Genomic DNA, 18,665 nt, shown 5'->3' on the forward strand with positions numbered 1-18,665 from the left:
ATGTTGGCCAGGCTGGTCTTGAACTCCTGACCTCAAGTGATCCACCCGCCTTGGCCTCCCAGAGTGCTGTGATTACAGGCATGAGCCACCGTGCCCTGCCTAGTTTTGCCTGTTTTTGAATTTTTATATAAATGAATCTCATAGTGTGTAGCCTTTTGTGTTTTTTGTTGTTGTTGGCTTAGGATTACATTTTTAAGATTTATTCTTATTGTTTTACGTTGATGTAACTCAGTAGTTCCCAAAGTGTGGTCTGGACCCCCTAGGATTTCCCTGAGACCCTCTCAGGGGAGCACACAAGGTCAAAACTATTTTTATAACAATACGAATATGTCATCGGCCCTTTTTACTGTTGATATTTGTAGTGATGGTTCAAAAGCAATGATGAATAAAACTCCTGACACCTTATCATGAATAAAGGCAGTGTACTAGTACCAAACTGTACTAGCACCATTTTATTCTTCACTGCCACTTATTGGCAGTTTAAAAAAAATGCAGTTTCACTCAAGAATGTCCTTGGTAAAGCAGGAAAAATAATTGATTTTATTAAATCTCAACCTTTGGGAACACATCTTTTTAATATTCAGTGTGACAAAATGGTAAGTATGCCTAAAGGACTTTTGATGCATATCAATGTATGATGGTTGCCTTGAGGACGAGCATGTGGGTAGTTATTTGAGTTGCAAGCTAAACTTGCTACTTTTTAAGTAGAATACTATTTTCATTTGATAGAGTGGCTGATAAACTATGGTTACTCACACAGAGGTATTTGGCAGACATTTTCTTGAAAATGAACAAAACGAGCCTGTCACTTCAAAGAAAACAACCGACTGTATTTGTTGCCAATGGTAAAATTTGAGTTTTTATGTGAAAATTAGAATTTTAGGAAACTTGTATCTACCACCATGAACTTGACAGCATGTCAATACTGAAAAACCTTTCTGATATGATAGATGGTGATAATAATGAAAGTGGGTTTTTTTGACGTCATACAGTAAAATGTCATCATTTGAAAGACTTGCATATTTAGTGAGCCAGTATTCTCCAGATGATGTGTGTATGGTGTTATGAAATCATGCATGGGTAAAAAGACTTGTTCAATATGCAAGGTAAACCGTAGATTTTGATGCAGTGGAATATGAGAAGTTCACTGATAGGGTTTCAGATGCTACACTACATCTAATTTTTAAGAAATTATCACTTGTTGGCCAGTCGCAGTGACTAACGCCTGTAATCCCAGCACTTTGGGAGGCCAAGGCAGGCGGATCACCAGAGGTCGGGAGTTTGAGACCAGCCTGACCAACATGGAGAAACCCTGTCGCTACTAAAAATACAGAATTAGTCAGGCATGGTGGCACATGCCTGTAGTCCCAGCTACTTGGGAGGCTGAGGCAGGACAACCCAGGAGACAGAGGTTGCAGTGAGCTGAGATCGTGCCATTGCCCTCCAGCCTGGGCAACAAGAGCGAAACTCCATCTCAAAAAAAAAAAAAAAGAAAAAGAAAAAAGGAAATTATTAAGTTTTAGTAGTATCAAAGATAAATATCCATGGTTATCTGAAAAGACTGTTAAACCATTCCTCTCTCTTCCAACTAAATATCTGTAAGTCTGCTTTGCTTTTCTTCATATGCTTCATCCAAAACAACGTATTACAATAGACTGAATACAGAAACAGACATGAAAATTGAGTTGTTTTCGATTAAGCCAGACAATAAAAGTTTTGCAAGAATATAAAACAGTGCCATTCTTCTCACTTTTGTTTTGGAAAATGAAAAGTTATTTTTCGTAAGAAATGTTATTTATGTTAACATGTAATGTATTTATTGTTTTAGAATAAATAGATATTTATAAAACTTTATATTTTATATGAAACAAAAGGTCTTTGGGGTCCTTAATAATTTCTAAGAGTGCAAAAAGGCCCTGAAATTTTAAAAGTTTGAGTAGTTTATTCATTTTTATTGGAATATAGTATTCCACCATAATATTTTTGACCCAATGAATTTATCTGCCTACTACACTGTTTTGTACATTGTTTTTTTCTCTGTTGGTAATATTATGATCACTGCTTCAATGAACAGCCATATACATGTACTTGGTGCACAGTAAGCATGCCTTTCTGTAAGGTGTGTAACTAGGAGTGGAATTTCTGGATGATAGGATATGCATATCTGTAACTCATATCTTCAGCTTTTCTAGATAATGTCTGATTTAGTTGGAGTCCCAGAAGGAAACAGAAGGCTCTCAAACGAGGTATTTGAGAGTTTAATAAAGGGTAGATTTACAAATAATGTGGGTAGGGTTTAAAAAATAAATGAGGACTAGTGCAGTATCTCAGCACTAGTGATGACTGAGAGCCCTTGAAACATCTTGCTCTTTAAAGAAGCCTTAGGAAAGAGCTCTTGCCTCAACTCAGAGAGGTACCTGTATGGAGAGGGCTACCTGATAGGAATTGCCTTCCTTAGAGGCATGAAAGGCAGCTCATGGTTGGGAGAGAACCTAGGGCATAAATATCCTGACCTTCTCTTCTCACCCTTAGTCTCCTGCTGATGTCTCCCATTGGTTGAACTCAGTTTGAAGCCAGAGGGGAAGGGAATTTGATGATTCTTTTCTTAGGGTCAGCCTCAATTCCATCTAGAATTGAATATTGTGTATGGTGTGAGGTTGGGACAAGATTCTTTTTTTTTTTTTCCATATGGCTAGCCAGTTAACCCAGTGCCATTTACTAAAACATAATCCTTTCTCCACTGCTCTGAAGGGGCATCTTAGTCATAAATCAGGGTTCATAAGTATGTTTTTGACTCTATTGTATTTCCTGGGTCTGTGTGCCTATCTTTCAGCTAATATCACATTTTCTTACTTATTACAGCTTTATAATGTGTCTTGGTATTTAGTGTGGTAAATCCTCTCTTTTTTGTTCTTTAGGATTGTTTTGGCTGTTAAGTTCTTAGCATTTCAATATAATTTTAGAATCTACTTGTCAGTTTTTCATTTACACACACAACCTTGTTGAAATTTTGATTGGGATCTTACTGATTCTGTAGATCAGTTTGGGAGAGAAATTAGATCTTTATAATATTTTATCTTTAATTCCTGGGTAAACTCATTTATTTTGTTCTTAATTTTTATTAATATTGTTTTATAGTTTTCTTTGTAGAGGCCAGGTACATCTTTTGTTATTTGTTTTTGGGTATTTTATTTTATTTGAATATTATTTAAATGGTGTTTAAATTTTTCCCTTATTATTCATATGGTATATAGATAATATGTACATAATTGTTACCATTATGTAGAAATACTGTATTTTTTACAATTAATTTTTGTATATTGATTTTATCTTCAGTGACCTAAGTTTACTTATTGGTTATTATAGTTTAGCCGAAAATTCTGTTGGATTTTCTATGAGCACACATGTTGTCCACAAATAATGAGTTTTATTTTTTACTAAATCTTATACTTTTTTTTTTTTGGAGACAAAGTTTTGCTCTGTCACCCAGGCTGGAGTGGAGTGGGATACTCATGGCTTACTATGGCCTCAACCTCCTGGGCTCAGGCGATCCTCCCACCTCAGCCTCCCGAGTAGCAGGGACCATAGGCATGTACCACCATGCCTGGCTGATTTTTGTATTTTTGTAGAGACAGGGTTTCGCCATGTTGCCCAGGCTGGTCTCGAACTACTGGGCAAAAGCAATCCTCCTGCCTCGGCCTCCCAAAGTGTTGGGATTATAGGCGTGAGCCACCATGCCCAGCCAGTTGACACACATTTCTTTTACTTGCTTTATTGCACTGTCTAAAATTTTCAGTACAATGTTTTTTGAACAGAAGTGATAATCAGAGGCATCCTTGTATCAGTCCTGATCTCAGAGGGGAAACTGTCAACATTTCATCATTAAGAATGATATTTGCTGTAGTTGGTGTTTTTTTAAATACCGATTCTTTATCAGATTAAGGGAGATTTTCTTGTATTCCTGAATGGGTGATTTTTTTATCCTGAATGGTTGATTTTTTAAAAATTAATGAATGTTAATTTATCAAATGTTTTTCCATTATTTAATGAGATGATAATGTGATTTTTCTTCTTATTTTGTTATTGTGGAGAATTGTGCATATTTTTGAGTGTTAAATTAACCTTGCAAGGACCAAATATTCTTTATATGTACACAAAGAGAGAGTGAGATTCCTAGATTCTGTTTGCTAGTATTTTGTTTAGGATTTTTGCATCCACATTCATCAGTGAGATTAACTTAAAATTTTCCTTTGTTATAATATCTTTGTCATATGTTGCTATCAAGATTATGCTGGTTATATCAAATGAATTGGGAAATGTTTCATCTTTGTTCTCTGGAAGAGTTTGGATAGGATTGATGTTATTTCTTTTTAAAGTAATGATAGAGTTTTCTTTGTGGGAAAGTTTTTCTATAATAGATACAGAACTTTTCAGATTTTTATTTGTATCAGTGTTTCTTTTTTTCTTTCTTTTTTTTTTTTTTTTTTTTTTTTTTTGAGACAGGGTCTCACTCTGTCACCCAGGCTGGATTGCAGTGGTGCAATCATAGCTCATGCAGCCTTGAAGTCCTGGGCTCATGTGATCTTCCTGCCTTAGCCTCCCAAGTAGCTGGGACCACACCCGGCTAATTTCTGTATTTTTTAATAGAGATGGGATTTCACCATGTTGGCCAGTCTTGTCTCAAAACCCTGAACTCAAGCAATTCACCCACTTTGACCTCCCAAAGTGTTGGGATTACAGGCATGAGCCACTGCTCCTGGCCTTGTGTCAATTTTGATAATTATGTTTGTCTAGGAATTTATCTGTTTCATCTAAATGTTCAAATTTATTGGTATAAGTTGTTCATAATATGCTTATTTTCTGTAGGATTTATAGTCATGTTTTCTTTTATTCCTGATACTGATAATTTATTTGTATTACCCTTTTTTAAAATGAGTGTCACCAGAGGCTTATCAATTTTTTTATTCTTTGCAAATAATAGACTTTTGACTTTGTTGGTCCTCTATATGTGTGCTTTAAAAGCCATAAATTTCATTCTAAGTACTGCTGTAGCTGTATTCTACAAGTTTTAATATGTTGCATTTTTATTAGCATTCAGTTGAAATTAATGAGGATGTTTTCTTTGACTCTCTGGGTAATTTAGAAGTGAATTGCTTAGGCTGGGCACAGTGGCTCATGCCTGTAATCCTAACACTTTGGGAGGCCCAAGTGGATGAATCACTTGAGGCCAGTGTCAAGACCAGCCTGGCCAAAATGGTGAAACCCCGCCTCTACTAAAAATACAAAAATTAGCCAGGTGTGGTGGCGTGTGCCTGTGGTCCCAGCTACTCGGGAGGCTGAGGACAGAGAATAGCCTGAACCGGGAAGGCAGAGGCTGCAGTGAGCCGAGATCGCGCCACTGCACCACTCCAGCTTGAACAACAGAGCGAGAATCCATCTCAAAAAAAAAAAAAAAAAAAAGAAGTGAATTGCTTACTTTCTAAATCTAGGGGATCTTCAGGTTTATTTTATTATTTCTAATAGATTCCCCCCTTGGTCAAATAACATGCCCTGAATAATTTCAATTCTTTTATATTTGTTAGACTTGCTTTATGGTTCGTTATGTGATTAATTTGGTAAAGGGTTATTATGCACTTGAGAAATACATATACTTTATTATCTGTTGTTTCAGTTACTGTGAAAATCCCTTCCTTTTTAGTTCTGTCCATTTTTGCTGTGTACATGCTGAAGCTATTATCACGTATATACAGATGTAGAAATTTGATGTCTTTCTGGCAAATCATGGAATGGTCATTTTTAGTGATGTTGTTTTCTTGCAAAGTTGACTGTTGTTTTCTTGCAAAGTCTGATATTTGCATTAGCCTTTTTTTTTTTTTTTGGATTAGTGTTTGTGTGGTTAATTGCTTTCTTAACTTACTTTCAGCTTTTCTGTGCCTGTGCCTTTAAAATATGTCTCTTATAAACTGCTTATGGTGGTTATTTTTGTCCCAAATCTGACAATATTTTTCAGCTGGAATATTTAGTTTATGTACATGTGATGTAATGACTGTTACATTTTAGCTTAAATCTGTCCTCTGATTCATTGCTTTCTTTTTATCCTACCCGCTCTATGTTTATTTTTTAATCTTTTTTTCCGTTGGTTATAATTTTTATTCTGTCTTTTCACCTCGTGTTAGCTGTCCATTTTTGCTATTTGCTTAGCTATTCTTTTAGTGGTTACATATTCCAACATGGATCCTTGACCTATTACACATGTGGAGCTCTTATTCTTTTGTAGATCATGATAGGTAGGGCCTGAGAGCACCTGAACAAATTTATTTCCTCTTCCTTCCTAATTTATGTGCTTTCGTTGTTTAATTCTCTCTATATTTTAAAACCCACAAGACACATATTACATTTTAATACTGTCGACATTCATTTAGTTTTATCCATTACTCTTTTTTTTCCACATCTTTTAGCTTCCGTTCTTTTAGAAAGGGCCCCTTTTATCTGAAGTATCTACTCGTCCTTTATTTTTGAAGTTTTTTTGGTTTTTGCTGGATTTGGAATTCAGAGCCGGCGGTTGTTTTCTTTTAACATTGTGAAAATGCCATTGCATCGGGTTCTGCCTTTCGTCTTTTTCTGTTGAGAATTCAGCTTGTAGTTTGATTGTTGTTCCCTTGAAGGTCATCGGTTTTCCTTTTCCCACCCCGGCTACTGGCTGTCTCTAAAATTTTCTGTCTTTGGATTTCAACACTTTTACTGTGATGGGCTTAGGTAAAGTTTTATTTTGTATATAGTGGGTCCTCCTTGTCTTCAAGGGATACATTCTAAGATCCCCAGTGGATGCCTGAAACCACAAATGGTACTGAACCGTATATATATGATGTTTTTTTCCTATACATACATACCTATGATAATTTTTTTTTTTTTTTTTTTTTTTTGAGACAGAACAGAGTCTCCCTCTGTAGCCCAGGCTGGAGTGCAACGGTGCAATCTCGGCTCACTGCAACCTCCACCTGCCAGTTCAAGCAATTCCACTGCCTCAGCCTCTTGAGTAGCGGGGATTACAGGCGTGCGCCACCACGCCTGGCTAATTTTGGTATTTTTAGTAGAGACGGGGTTTCACCATGTTGGTCAGGCTGGTTTTGAACTCCTGACCTCGTGATCTGCCCCCCCCCCCCCTTGGCCTCCCAAAGTGCTGGGATTACAGGTATGAGCCACCGCACCTAGCCATACCTATGATAAAATTTAATTTACAATTTAGGTGTGGTGGGAGACTAACAACAATAACTATTAATAAAATAGAGCAATTAAAACAATATACTTAATAAAAAGTTATGTAAGTGGTTTCTCTCCCTCTTTCAGAATATCTTATTGTACTCTTCTTGTGATGATTTGATGAATTTCTTTTTCCTAGTTCACAAATTCACAGATAGAAGATTGATTCTTACCATAGATCCTAGCAGCCTCAGCATATGATTTTATCCTTATTAAGTTGAAAACTTACCATATCACTTAAAGGAAGCACTTTGTGGCTTCTCTTTGGCATATCAGAATTGCCAGCATCACTACTCTTGTGCTTGCGGCTATTCTTAAGTAAAATAAAGGTGACTTGAACACAGTTGATCTGAGATCTGAGAGGGCTACCAAGTGAGTAATAGCTGTACAGCATGATGATGCTGGACGAAGGGATAATTCACGGTCTGTGCACGATGGAGCAGAATTGTGCCAGATTTCATCACACTACTCAGAATAGTGCACAATTTAAAATGTATGAACTGTTTATTTCTGGAGTTTTTCAACAAATATTTTTGGACCACAGTTGATTGTGGACAACAAACTGCAGAAAGTGAAACCACAGATAAGGGGCACTACTGCATTCAGCTTGGAGATTGTAGTGGTTTTGACTCTGTGGCTTGATGGCTTTTGTTGGTCCGGGAAAATTCTTAGCCATTATCTCTTCAGATACTGCTTCTGCCTCATTCTCTTTTTTCTCCTTCTTGGACTCACATACTTCACATGCTCCAGATCGTTTCACCTCGTCCCATCCGGCTCTCACATTCCTCTACATTTTTATCCTTGTTTTTCCCCCATGGATCACTCTGGCTGTTTGCCTCTGATTAAAATGCCGTGTAACTAATTCTTTCTTCAGCTGTATCTAGCTTGCTGTTTAACACATGAATTCTTAATTGTAGTTACTGGTTTTCTTTTTTTGTTTTGTTTTGTTTTGTTTTTCAGTTTTAGAATTTTCATTTGGGTTTTTCCTTTAATAGTTTCCAGTTCTCTGTCAGAATTCTCAGTCACGTCTTTAATTACTTGAACATATTGTAACCCAGGGCAATAATACAAGTCAATAAAAATAGACACACAGAGGTTCCAGATATTATCTTGGATTTCAGCCACAACTTGTTGCCTCATATGCCCAGTTATTACAAGGAATTGTGGAAATAGTTTGAGACTCTGGCTGGCATTAAGCTTATTCTAGAGTTTTGCTTTGGGCAGGCAGGCTTAGGGAAACTAGGACATGTAGTCCATGCAGGAGTTGACTTCTGTTCCAACTGGGCTTCACGCTGTGTGAGGGCTGGTCTGTTTCTCATATAGTCTTAACTCTTAGGGTGTAGCCATCAGGGTCCCAGCTGAAAGCTTGGGGTATTTACCACCCCCACACCAACCTCTTCCTGAGTAGACTGGAATGTTTTAATTTTTGTTCTCTTAGACTTTTGTGCTGCTGAAAGCTCTGCTTAGCATCTTCTCAGCAACAGGTTTTGGGATGCATAACTGTTTATCTAAGAAAGAAATAACAATTCTCTAATCATCAAATATTCAGTTACTTTTCTTATTTTCCTTATGTCTCATAAATAATCTCATAAATAGTTGGTCTGTACAATTCAGGATCCAAACAAGGTTGACATATTGAGATTGGTTGCTTAGTCTGTTTTGTGTTGCTATAACAAAATAACACAGATTGTATGATTTATAAACAAGAGAAGTTTATTTGGCTTATGGTTCTAGAGGCTGGGAAGTCCAAGGTCAAGGGGCTGCATCTGGTGAGGGCCTTCTTGCGGCATCATTCCATGGGAGAAGGCGGAAGGGCAAGAAGAGCATGCTCAAGAGAGAGCAAGAGATAGAATTTATAGCCACAAGCCCTTTTATAATTGGCATTAATCCATTGATGAAGGTGGAGCCCTCATTATCTAAGCACCTCTCGATAGGCCTCACCTCCCAACATTGTTGCATTGGGGATTAAATTTCCAGCACATGCTTTTGTGGGGACACAGTCAAAGCATAGCAATTGTTATATCACTTTTAATCTCTTTTCTCTCCCCTCTTTTTATTTTTTTTTATTTATTTATTTATTTATTTATTTATTTATTTATTTATTTTTTTGCTTCTGGAGATAGGGGTCTCACTATATTGCCCAGGCTAGTCTTGAACTCCTGAGCTCAAGTGATCTTCCCACCGTGGCTTCCCAAAGTGCTGGGGTTACAAGCATGAGCTACCATGCCCGGCCACTTCCCCCAACCCTTTTTTTTTTTTTTTTTTTTTTTTTTTTTTTTTTTTTGCAATCCTATGGTGCTCCCTATAAACTGGAAGGAGAAAAATCCATAAATTGGATCCAGAGGCTTAAACGGATTCAGATTCAGGAGACACTTAATGCTACATTGTCTCTCACTTTATGATGTTGAGATTGATCAGTAATGAGTCATTTTAGGTTTTGCCAGCCTGGTTTGTGCATGAGGAGTGGCCTCATCTGCCAGTCACCTAAAAATTTTAATAGTGATGGGCATTGTGCAGATCCACTGTGGCACTGGGAGCTGCAAAATGGTGAGTCCAGTGCCATTATTCCTTCTGCGTTTATTAGCTTAGCGAATTCCTTTTAATTCAATGTGTATTCCTCCACACACACAGTTTTCTCAAGTTTTTCTTTTTTACAGAGTGTTTTTGCTATTTTCTCTCAAAGAAGCAATAGCAACTAATGTTAATTACCCTTCCTCTGCCCTCTATGTATTATTATTACTGATAAGTTTTGCCTTTGTAACGTCATTTTCTTTTATTATTTTACCATTGTTCTATTTTTCTTTAAGAAGGATGCTCTCCTAGAATAAATGTCTGCTCTTATCACTTGATTTCCTGAGGTATCCATTCTGCCCTTTATTTTCTCCACTGTGGATTTTAATTTTACGTTTTCAGATGATTCCTTACAGTCTTTTCTGGCCCTGGTCACCTATTTTTTTTCTTATGCATTTCTGTCCTAATAAGTAGACTCTATGTTATACTATATTCTGTTACAGATATAAATCTGTCTCCTAAAGTTTTCTTTTAGTTATTTTATAGATAATTTCCACAGGTAATTTATTTCTGAATCCTCTGAATGATGATCTTATTATTTAGGTTTTTTTTTCAAAATTTTCATGTGAATTTTAACTAGGTGCAGTGTTTGCAGGTGGTATGGGTGAATTATTCTTTCCTCCCTCCCTTTCCTTCTGGATGGTGGTCTGATTTCTTCTGAGAGCTACAGTTGGGATGTAGGGTTACATGATATTCCCAGTTCAATCCCTGTTCGTAGTAGGAGACTATTGTATCTCTGCTCCATTGCGTTGACATTTGCACCAGCCTACACTTCCTGTTTCTCTAATCCTTTGAACCTATGAAACAATGCATATACATAGCCCTGCTTTCTTAAACAGAGGCCTGGCACTTCCAGGCTGAAAAATTTCCCAATCGGCTGGGCGCGGTGGCTCATGCCTGTAATCCCAGCACTTTGGGAGGCCAAGGCGGGCAGATCACGAGGTCAGGGGATCGAGACCATCCTGGCTAACACAGTGAAACCCCATCTCTACTAAAAATACAAAAAAATTAGCGGGGCGTGGTGGCAGGCGCCTGTAGTCCCAGCTACGCGGAAGGCTGAGGCAGGAGAATGGCCTCAACCCGGGAGGCGGAGCTTGCAGTGAGCCGAGATCGCGCCACTACACTCCAGCCTGGGTGACAGAGCGAGACTCCGTCTCAAAAAAAAAAAAAAAAAAAAAAAAATTTCCCAGTCATAGACAGAGGAAGATGGGCATTCCAGGCAGAGTGGTCAGCATAGGTGGAGCCTGGAGGCATAAAGCAGCATAGTGTGCTTGAAAATTTGTAAATGTTTCCAACTGCAAATATTTTTGTATGTCTCCCTTAGGTAAAGTATACAGTACTGTTATTTTGCAAACTTAACCTTTCAGGCCTTTGCAGCTCTTCAGGATTTTCCCAAGGCTCTGGCAATCCAATATTTCCAGCTGCCCAAGAGGCATCCTGCTTGGCTCACCCACCATACCACAGTGTCAGTACATTAAAGGGATTTGTTATCTTTTCCCACAAATCAGTTGTTTTTCCTTCCACGAATAATATTTCTGTAAGGCCTGGAGACCTTGGAGTCCTCTTTGACTTCGGTCTTTAATGGCTTTTCTGTGTTGAAAGTTTCTGAGCACTGTGAAGTCTCCGGCCTTCTCTGTTTTGTGTTGCCTTTTCTGTCATCTAGGCCCTGTTGTGCCAGGACCGTTGAGCAGTCTCCACGTGTCTTCCTGCTTCTCACCTTTTGCCCCTTCAATGTGTTCTCCGTATGGCTGCCAGATTTGTACTTTGTCTAAAATGCTGATTTCATCCAATCACTTTTCTCTCCTGAACCTTCAATACCTCATCACCCATAGATGACAAAATCTGAATTGTTCAGTTTGTTTTTCTAGGCCCTTGTCGCTCACATTCCATGGTACAAACTATTTTTGCTATGCTGGTCTTCTTACACTGCCTCGAGTATATCCTGCCACTGTAAGAGTTTTGTGCTTTTACTACTTTGATAGGAATTCCTTTATCTCTCCTTTTGACCCCATAGTCTTTAAAAAGAACATCAAAGACCATTTGGGTCTGAATTTTTTACCTTGTTCTACAGTCTCTGACAAGGTGGTCATGACTTTCAGTGCCTGGGGTTTGTTGTGTTCTGCCCCAGAGCTTTCTGTTATTTATAATACCAGTTCATCTTTCTCTTTCTCTTTTTGGTGCTTTGTATTGTAGCTTGTTTAGTGTGCATCTATTTGTCTTCATGCCCAGAGTGTATGTTTCTTAAAGAAGCTTAGTATCTTCTGTGTGTATTCAAATAGTTAAGTTCATTTGAACTTTAAGGTCTCCAGAATAATTATTTTAACAACATATTGCCTTCCTACCATGTGTCTGGGGGAAGACAGAACTGGTGCAGTATCTATTCAGTGATCAGTTTATGCAAGAGCTCAATACTTGAGCTAATTTTTTAGGTAGTTAGAAGTTAGCTCTTTAAGCACTTTAATAATGTTCCTTCTTAAGCATTGATTACTGCTCCATTTTGGCAAGCATGGGATACTGATGATTAGTTAACCTTTTATATTTTTGATGATGAGCTCATATTTGTGAGACTTATTCTCTCTTATTGTAGTCCTCAGGTAAGTGCCTAATGCATGGTAGACACACATGTTGGAATTACTTCTGATTAAATGTGTCAGTTATTATCTGTTACCATGCCATACATGCTATGGGACACTAAACTGAATTTGTGTATTTTCGCTTTCTTGGAGCTTTTTTCTTTTCTAGTCTCTAATTACATGCCTTTTATAAAATTGAAGAGTATAATCTGTAGCTTCCTTATAGACTGTGATCTCATTTTTGAATGAAAAAGTGAGGTTGGGTGTACAAAAATTCATCAATGTATGGTTGCGATTTGTTAACGTTATATAAATTAAACTCCTAAAAAGGTATTGAGGTTGCCTCTCCTTTGTTTTTCTCAGCCTTAATAAAGCCTTTATTTTTATTGTTCCTCATTGCCTTTTTGTCCTGTGGGCAGCAAAGAAATACGGGACTAGATAGACAAGAGACTTGATTGGGAGAAAGTGCAAGGTGATGGTCTGGGAAGCCCAAGGGCCAGCCAGGGTTTGCCAGGTCTGTACTTTGCATACAAGAAGGCCAAGAGTCTGAAGACTTGAGGAGTCTATAGTAATTAATATAGTCTCAGGCAAAGAACGAACAGATAACCTCCTGGTCTGCTCAGTAGTAAGGCTTTAGCAAACAGCCCAAATCTGAATTTAGGATAAGAGCCCTTTGCCCCTTCTAAACTGCTAACCTAAGTAGGAAGTGCATTCCACATCTGAGCCTGCAATTGTGAGTTCAGGAAAATACAAGGCGGGCAGCCAGAGAGACAGTTCTGATCACTTGAAATTTTTTGGCAGGCTTTCATTCTCTTGGTTTAGCATTAGTAAACAGAGTAGTCTCTGGAGGGCTTTCTGGTGGCAATTGCTGGGGGTTTCAGCTCTTATGAACACGGCTGTTAGAATCCCCCTTAGTGTTCCCGGGGAAGCTGGCCATACAGTACCAATTCTCCAGCCTTTTTTCATGTCCTCTTGCTTTTAGATTTTGGTCTACCCAAATCACCTTAAATAAAAGATCTGTTTCATAATGCAACTGAGTGCCCTTCCAGATGCCTTCAGTCCCTTAGAGGGTTAGAGCATCTGTCAGCAATTCTGACTGCTCTTGTTTTTCCATAGTGCCCAGAATCAGTTTTGTAGAATATTCTCAGAAATCATTCTGTCTACATTTAAAAAACCCGCAAGTCATAAGCATTCATAGGGCCAATTCTGTGTAATGGTGATAGTATTGATCAGGAAAAGTTTGTATTTTCTAGCCTAGCAGCTTTTATTTACTGAAGATCCATCCCAAAGAGCTTTTGTTTATTTGGCTTATGTTTATTGATATTTACTGTATCAGTAATTAAAATACATTTTAAAATCTTTATTAATTCATTTAAAAAGAATAGTAGTAAATCATGACAAGTTAACATAAGTAAATACATTTTTAAGAAAAAAAAAATCCCTGTATTTTCCAAAACAAAAAAAATTAGACAGATGAAAACTCTTACATTTTTACAAATCTCTTTAGTATTAACCAAACATAGCTGGAATCTCATATCTGCTTTTGCATTCTATTTTCTTATAATATGTCATTTTGGGTAAGGCATATGAAGAAAATCCAGCCATAGAGATATTTAGTTGGAAAAAAAGAAGAGTGGTTTTTCTTTTGTTTGTTTGTTTGTTTGTTTGTTTGTTTGTTTTTTGAGATGGAGTCTCACTTTCTTGCCCAGGCTGGAGTACAGTGATGCGATCTAGGCTTACTGCAACCTCTGCCCCCTGGGGTTCAGGCGATTTTCCTGCCTCAGCCTCTTGAGTAGCTGGGATTACAGGCGCCTGCCACTGTGCCCGGCTAATTTTTGTATTTTTAGTAGAGACAGGGTTTCACCATCTTGGCCAGGCTAGTCTTGAACTCCTGACCTTGTGATCCACCCTCCTCGGCCTCTCAAAGTGCTGGGATTACAGGCGTGAGCCACCGTGCCCGGCCAAGAAGAGTATTTTAATACCCTTTTTAGATAATTGTGGATATTCTTCTTTGATACTGTACCCAAACTGGACAAATGCTATTTTCTTAAAGATTAATTGCAATATGGAATCTGAAACTGCATTAACGAGCTTTTCATAGCTTGTGTACTCATGAGAGAATGAATGTAAAAAAGTAAATAACATATTGATTGTACCTTATGATAGCCACGTGAAGTCAGGAAGCTCGCATTATTTCTACTTCATGGATGAGGAAATTGAGTCCAGCAGAGTGCCACTTAATAAGCTATCTGTGGGAGAACTACTTGTGGTTCATAGTACTAAATTGCCCATTATAGGCTAAGTTTAATTTGGGGGATAGATTAATTATCCAAAAGGTAAAGATCTCCTGCTTAAATGACTCTGTGGTTTCTGTCTCCTGATTGGACCCTGACTGATAAATGCAGAGGTTTTTTTTTAATACTCTATTTTATTTTTATTCTAGACTTATTCTGGACTCTTCTGTGTAGTTATAAACCCTTACAAGAATCTTCCAATTTACTCTGAGAATATTATTGAAATGTACAGAGGGAAGAAGCGTCATGAGATGCCTCCACACATCTATGCTATATCTGAATCTGCTTACAGATGCATGCTTCAAGGTAATTGGAAATATTTGAATACTAAATGCTCAGAATTTCTTAAGTGTAATTTACTGTTTTTTAATGTCTCAATGTATTCTACAAAAGTTAAATTTTATTTTTTTTAAATTAATAAAAAAGTAATGTTTATTGTAGAAAAATTGAGTTTTTAAGATTAAAAGACAACACGGCCATTTTCTGTAAGTATGATAAGTATGTTTGTTGCTCTAAAACAATACCTCATAAATTTGTATGTTAAAAAGCATCTAGTTTTCATATACATTTGATTCCCACCACAAGGCGGTCTAACCAAAGCTCATTATATTAGGTTTTAAAACCAATAGGAAGAATAATAGGAAAGGTAGATGCTGCACTGGGGAAAGAAAAATTATAAAGTATTATTTGTGATTTAAGTGCATGTAAAAGGGTGACAATAAAAGTTAAAAAGCATGTGTTAAGTTGGTTGATTTTGATTGTATTCCTTTGGATCAGAATGAATATAAATTTGAGGAGTCATTCATTTGAACCTTGGCTTTAGACACAGTGATTTATGGAGGGACATTTTTAAAAGACCGGAATGTAGTGGTTTTGAATGCAATTAATATTATTGCTCTACAAGACTTCATTTAAACATGGGAGTTCCTGGTGCTACGTGAAAACCCAGTCTTCTGTAATAACTCTCCCTCTCTCTCCTTTTTAATGTATTTTTTGTTACTAAATTCTATAAGTTTTAATAAAAAGCATAAGGTTCTTATAAAATCGTTCGACAATCTTCAGAAAACGGGCTGTGCTACACCCACTTTTCATCAAATTGCAGTCATGGCAAGTCCTTTTTGGTGATTAGGTCTGAAGGATAGTGTGAAGGAATTAATAAAGTACAATACCCATGTCCTACTTCTAGTTTTTGTTTGGATACTTATTATATACCAGATCTTCCAGGGCAAACAGGAGGTGCTTCAAGACTAGAATAGTGTCATACATAAGTTGGTAAGGACAGTTTTGTAATTTAAAAATGAGCTTAGGCTTTTAAAGAAAGATTAAATTTAATAATCTTTTTTTGGAGTTCAATACAATTTCTTAGTATTCTTAGGGAATACTAAGAAATGGCTAGGACTGTGAAAAATTGCTGTTAGAGATGGAGAATGAAGAATCATCCACTCTTTTTGTTTTTGGTTCTGTCTCTGTTAGGAAGAATGCTCTTTAGATGCAGAAGAGTGTTTGTATTAGTGAGCAAACTGTGCCATATGTGGGAGAAGAAACAGAAGAAAGCGCCCTCTTTCTCTGATTAAGCCCATATTGTTTCTCATTTAAACAGATAACATCTCACAATTGAGATTGTTGACCCTCTGGTCTTTGATGTATTCTATAGAAGGGGAGTTTCCAGAAATCTGGGGACAGGCTCACATGTATCATTCTAATTTTTTAAAAGGGAAACCTTTAAACCAATCCTTGAGCTTAAAATATGTTAAGAGAACAGTCTGAAAACAATGTGAGTATATTGATTAATGACTGATTAATGACTGAGGTTGACCAGATCTATCCGGATGTGCACCAAAGGGTGTGTGCCCCCTTTTAACATTTTTATCAGTATACTTGAAGAGGTGGGATGCATTCCTATAAAATTTGTCAATGGCATGAAACTGGGAGGGATAATAATACATTTGATGAAAAGAAACAGGATTTAAAAATCTCTTGACAGGTTGAATGAGGAGTTGAATCTAACATAATAGTTAACAGAGATAAACGTTATATCCCATTAGTGGGTTCCCAGACCAGCTGTATGGATACAGTATGAGGAAGAATTGTTGGCTCTGTGGCTTTGCTGGTGAAAACTCCTCTTTAGTAAACAGAATGAGGAAGATATGAGGCAGATGTGGCTTATCAGCATATCATATTATTAATATCATTTTTAGTGCTAGAATAAACATTTATTGAAAATTACTGTGTGTCAAGCACTGGGTAAAGGCTTTGTGTCTTATTTAGTTCATGACAAGCTTGTAAAGTAAATAGAATTACTATCCCTATTTTACCAAGGCACAAGAAAGTTAAATAAATAACTTGACCAACAAAGTGTATATAGTGAAAAATACAAGCTAGGATTCAAAACCAGGCAGTGTGACACATTCTTATCCACAATAATAAACCTCCATGTGAAAGTTAAAAGGAATTAGTTGATAGTTTTGATTACATAAAAATTTAAAATTTGATACAGAAAATGAAAACAACCTGCTCTAAACAATTTCCCTTTGTATTTGATTTTGTAAGTAGGGGGCTACCTGCTGATCTACTACACAACATAATTGAGGGGGCATCTGCAGGGCTAGTCAGACATTAGCATATGCAGCATTGCTGGTAAAGCTCACTCCGGCTACCAATGCCAATCAATCTAGGTCTTCAATTACAAATGTGAATGGATAGCTAAGTGTCACTGGACCTAAGAAGAGGATCAGTAGCCTGACCAAGGACTGTGTGGAGAATTCAGAGCACGTGGCCCCACTGATCTATCATTTTAGATTCAATTCCCCATCCAAGCTGCCAAGAGCTTTTAAGATTCTGTTTCTTGGCCGGGCACGGTGGCTCACGCCTATAATCCCAGCACTTTGGGAGGCTGAGGCCAGCGGATCACGAGGTCAGGAGATCGAGATCATCCTGGCTAACACGGTGAAACCCCATCTGTATTAAAGAAAATACAAAAAATTAGCCGGGCATGGCAGCACGCGCCTGTAGTCCCAGCTACTCGGGAGGCTGAGGTGGGAGAATGGCGTGAACCCGGGAGGCGCAGTTTGCAGTGAGCCGAGATCGTGATACTGTGGTCCAGCCTGGGCGAAAGAACGAGACTCCGTCTCAAAAAAAAAAGATTCTGTTTCTTGCATGAAATGTATTTATCATCCTTCCTAGTTTCATATCATGCACAAACTTTTTGGTCACACATCCCACATCTTTAAGTGTATTAATAAAAAATATTCAAAAGTTTTTGCTTTTTATGTGAAAAAGCAGGAAGCTAGCTTAATTTTTTTTAAATTGGATTTTAGGGGATACTGTATCAAAATGCAGTTGTGTGCCTGGCACATAGTAGTTGCTTAATAAATATTTGTTGAATGAATGAATGAAAGCAGAGTTCTTAGACATAAACTTGACTGCAAAAAATCGTGCATTCATTAAAAGCATGGAATGGTAGATTAGACAGAATAGGAAACTAGAGCAGTAGATTTGAAGACTAGCATGGAGACCAAAAAAATCAGATGGTACTTATGAGAGAAGGAGCAGGAAACATGGAATGTATTAGTAGATTCTCGGGTTCCATGAAAAAAGTGATATTTTTGAAAAAGGTCACCTGAACTAAAGACACACTCAGGTCTTCAGATAAAAGTGCTGGGTGGAAATAGTGAAAGGAGACACGCCTCGTCTTGCATACCTTGGTGGATAGGGCAACATGACATGGAAAGGGAGTCAGTAGCATCGGGCTTCTCATTTGCAACACTGTGTGTTAGGAACTGAATTCAGGAACACCGAGGTCTCTACCTTGCACATAATCATCTGAGGTCACCTAGGAGTACCCACAGTGAGGCTCACCACCTTGTGGCTTGTCTTCCTTTGTTCCTGATGCCTCACCAGCCCAGTTCCACCCCAGCTAGCTTCCATTCAGCAGCAGGCAACCAACACTGCTACCAACCCCTGTTGA

At 37.6% G+C, this 18,665-nt stretch overlaps 1 protein-coding gene across 21 annotated transcripts in view; it reads left to right on the forward strand.

Moving 5' to 3' along the window:
• The window catches only part of MYH10 (myosin heavy chain 10), a 154,464-nt gene that overhangs the window by 11,703 nt on the left and 124,096 nt on the right, over positions 1-18,665 (forward strand). For all 21 annotated transcript variants that reach the window (XM_063799771.1, XM_063799776.1, XM_009432768.5 and 18 more), the window contains one exon: positions 14,848-15,004. In XM_063799771.1, coding sequence (XP_063655841.1) covers positions 14,848-15,004 — 157 coding nt within the window. The remainder of the gene's footprint in view (positions 1-14,847; positions 15,005-18,665) is intronic.

The sequence above is a fragment of the Pan troglodytes genome, chromosome 19 (assembly GCF_028858775.2).
Source record: "Pan troglodytes isolate AG18354 chromosome 19, NHGRI_mPanTro3-v2.0_pri, whole genome shotgun sequence".
Classification (NCBI taxonomy): domain Eukaryota; kingdom Metazoa; phylum Chordata; class Mammalia; order Primates; family Hominidae; genus Pan; species Pan troglodytes.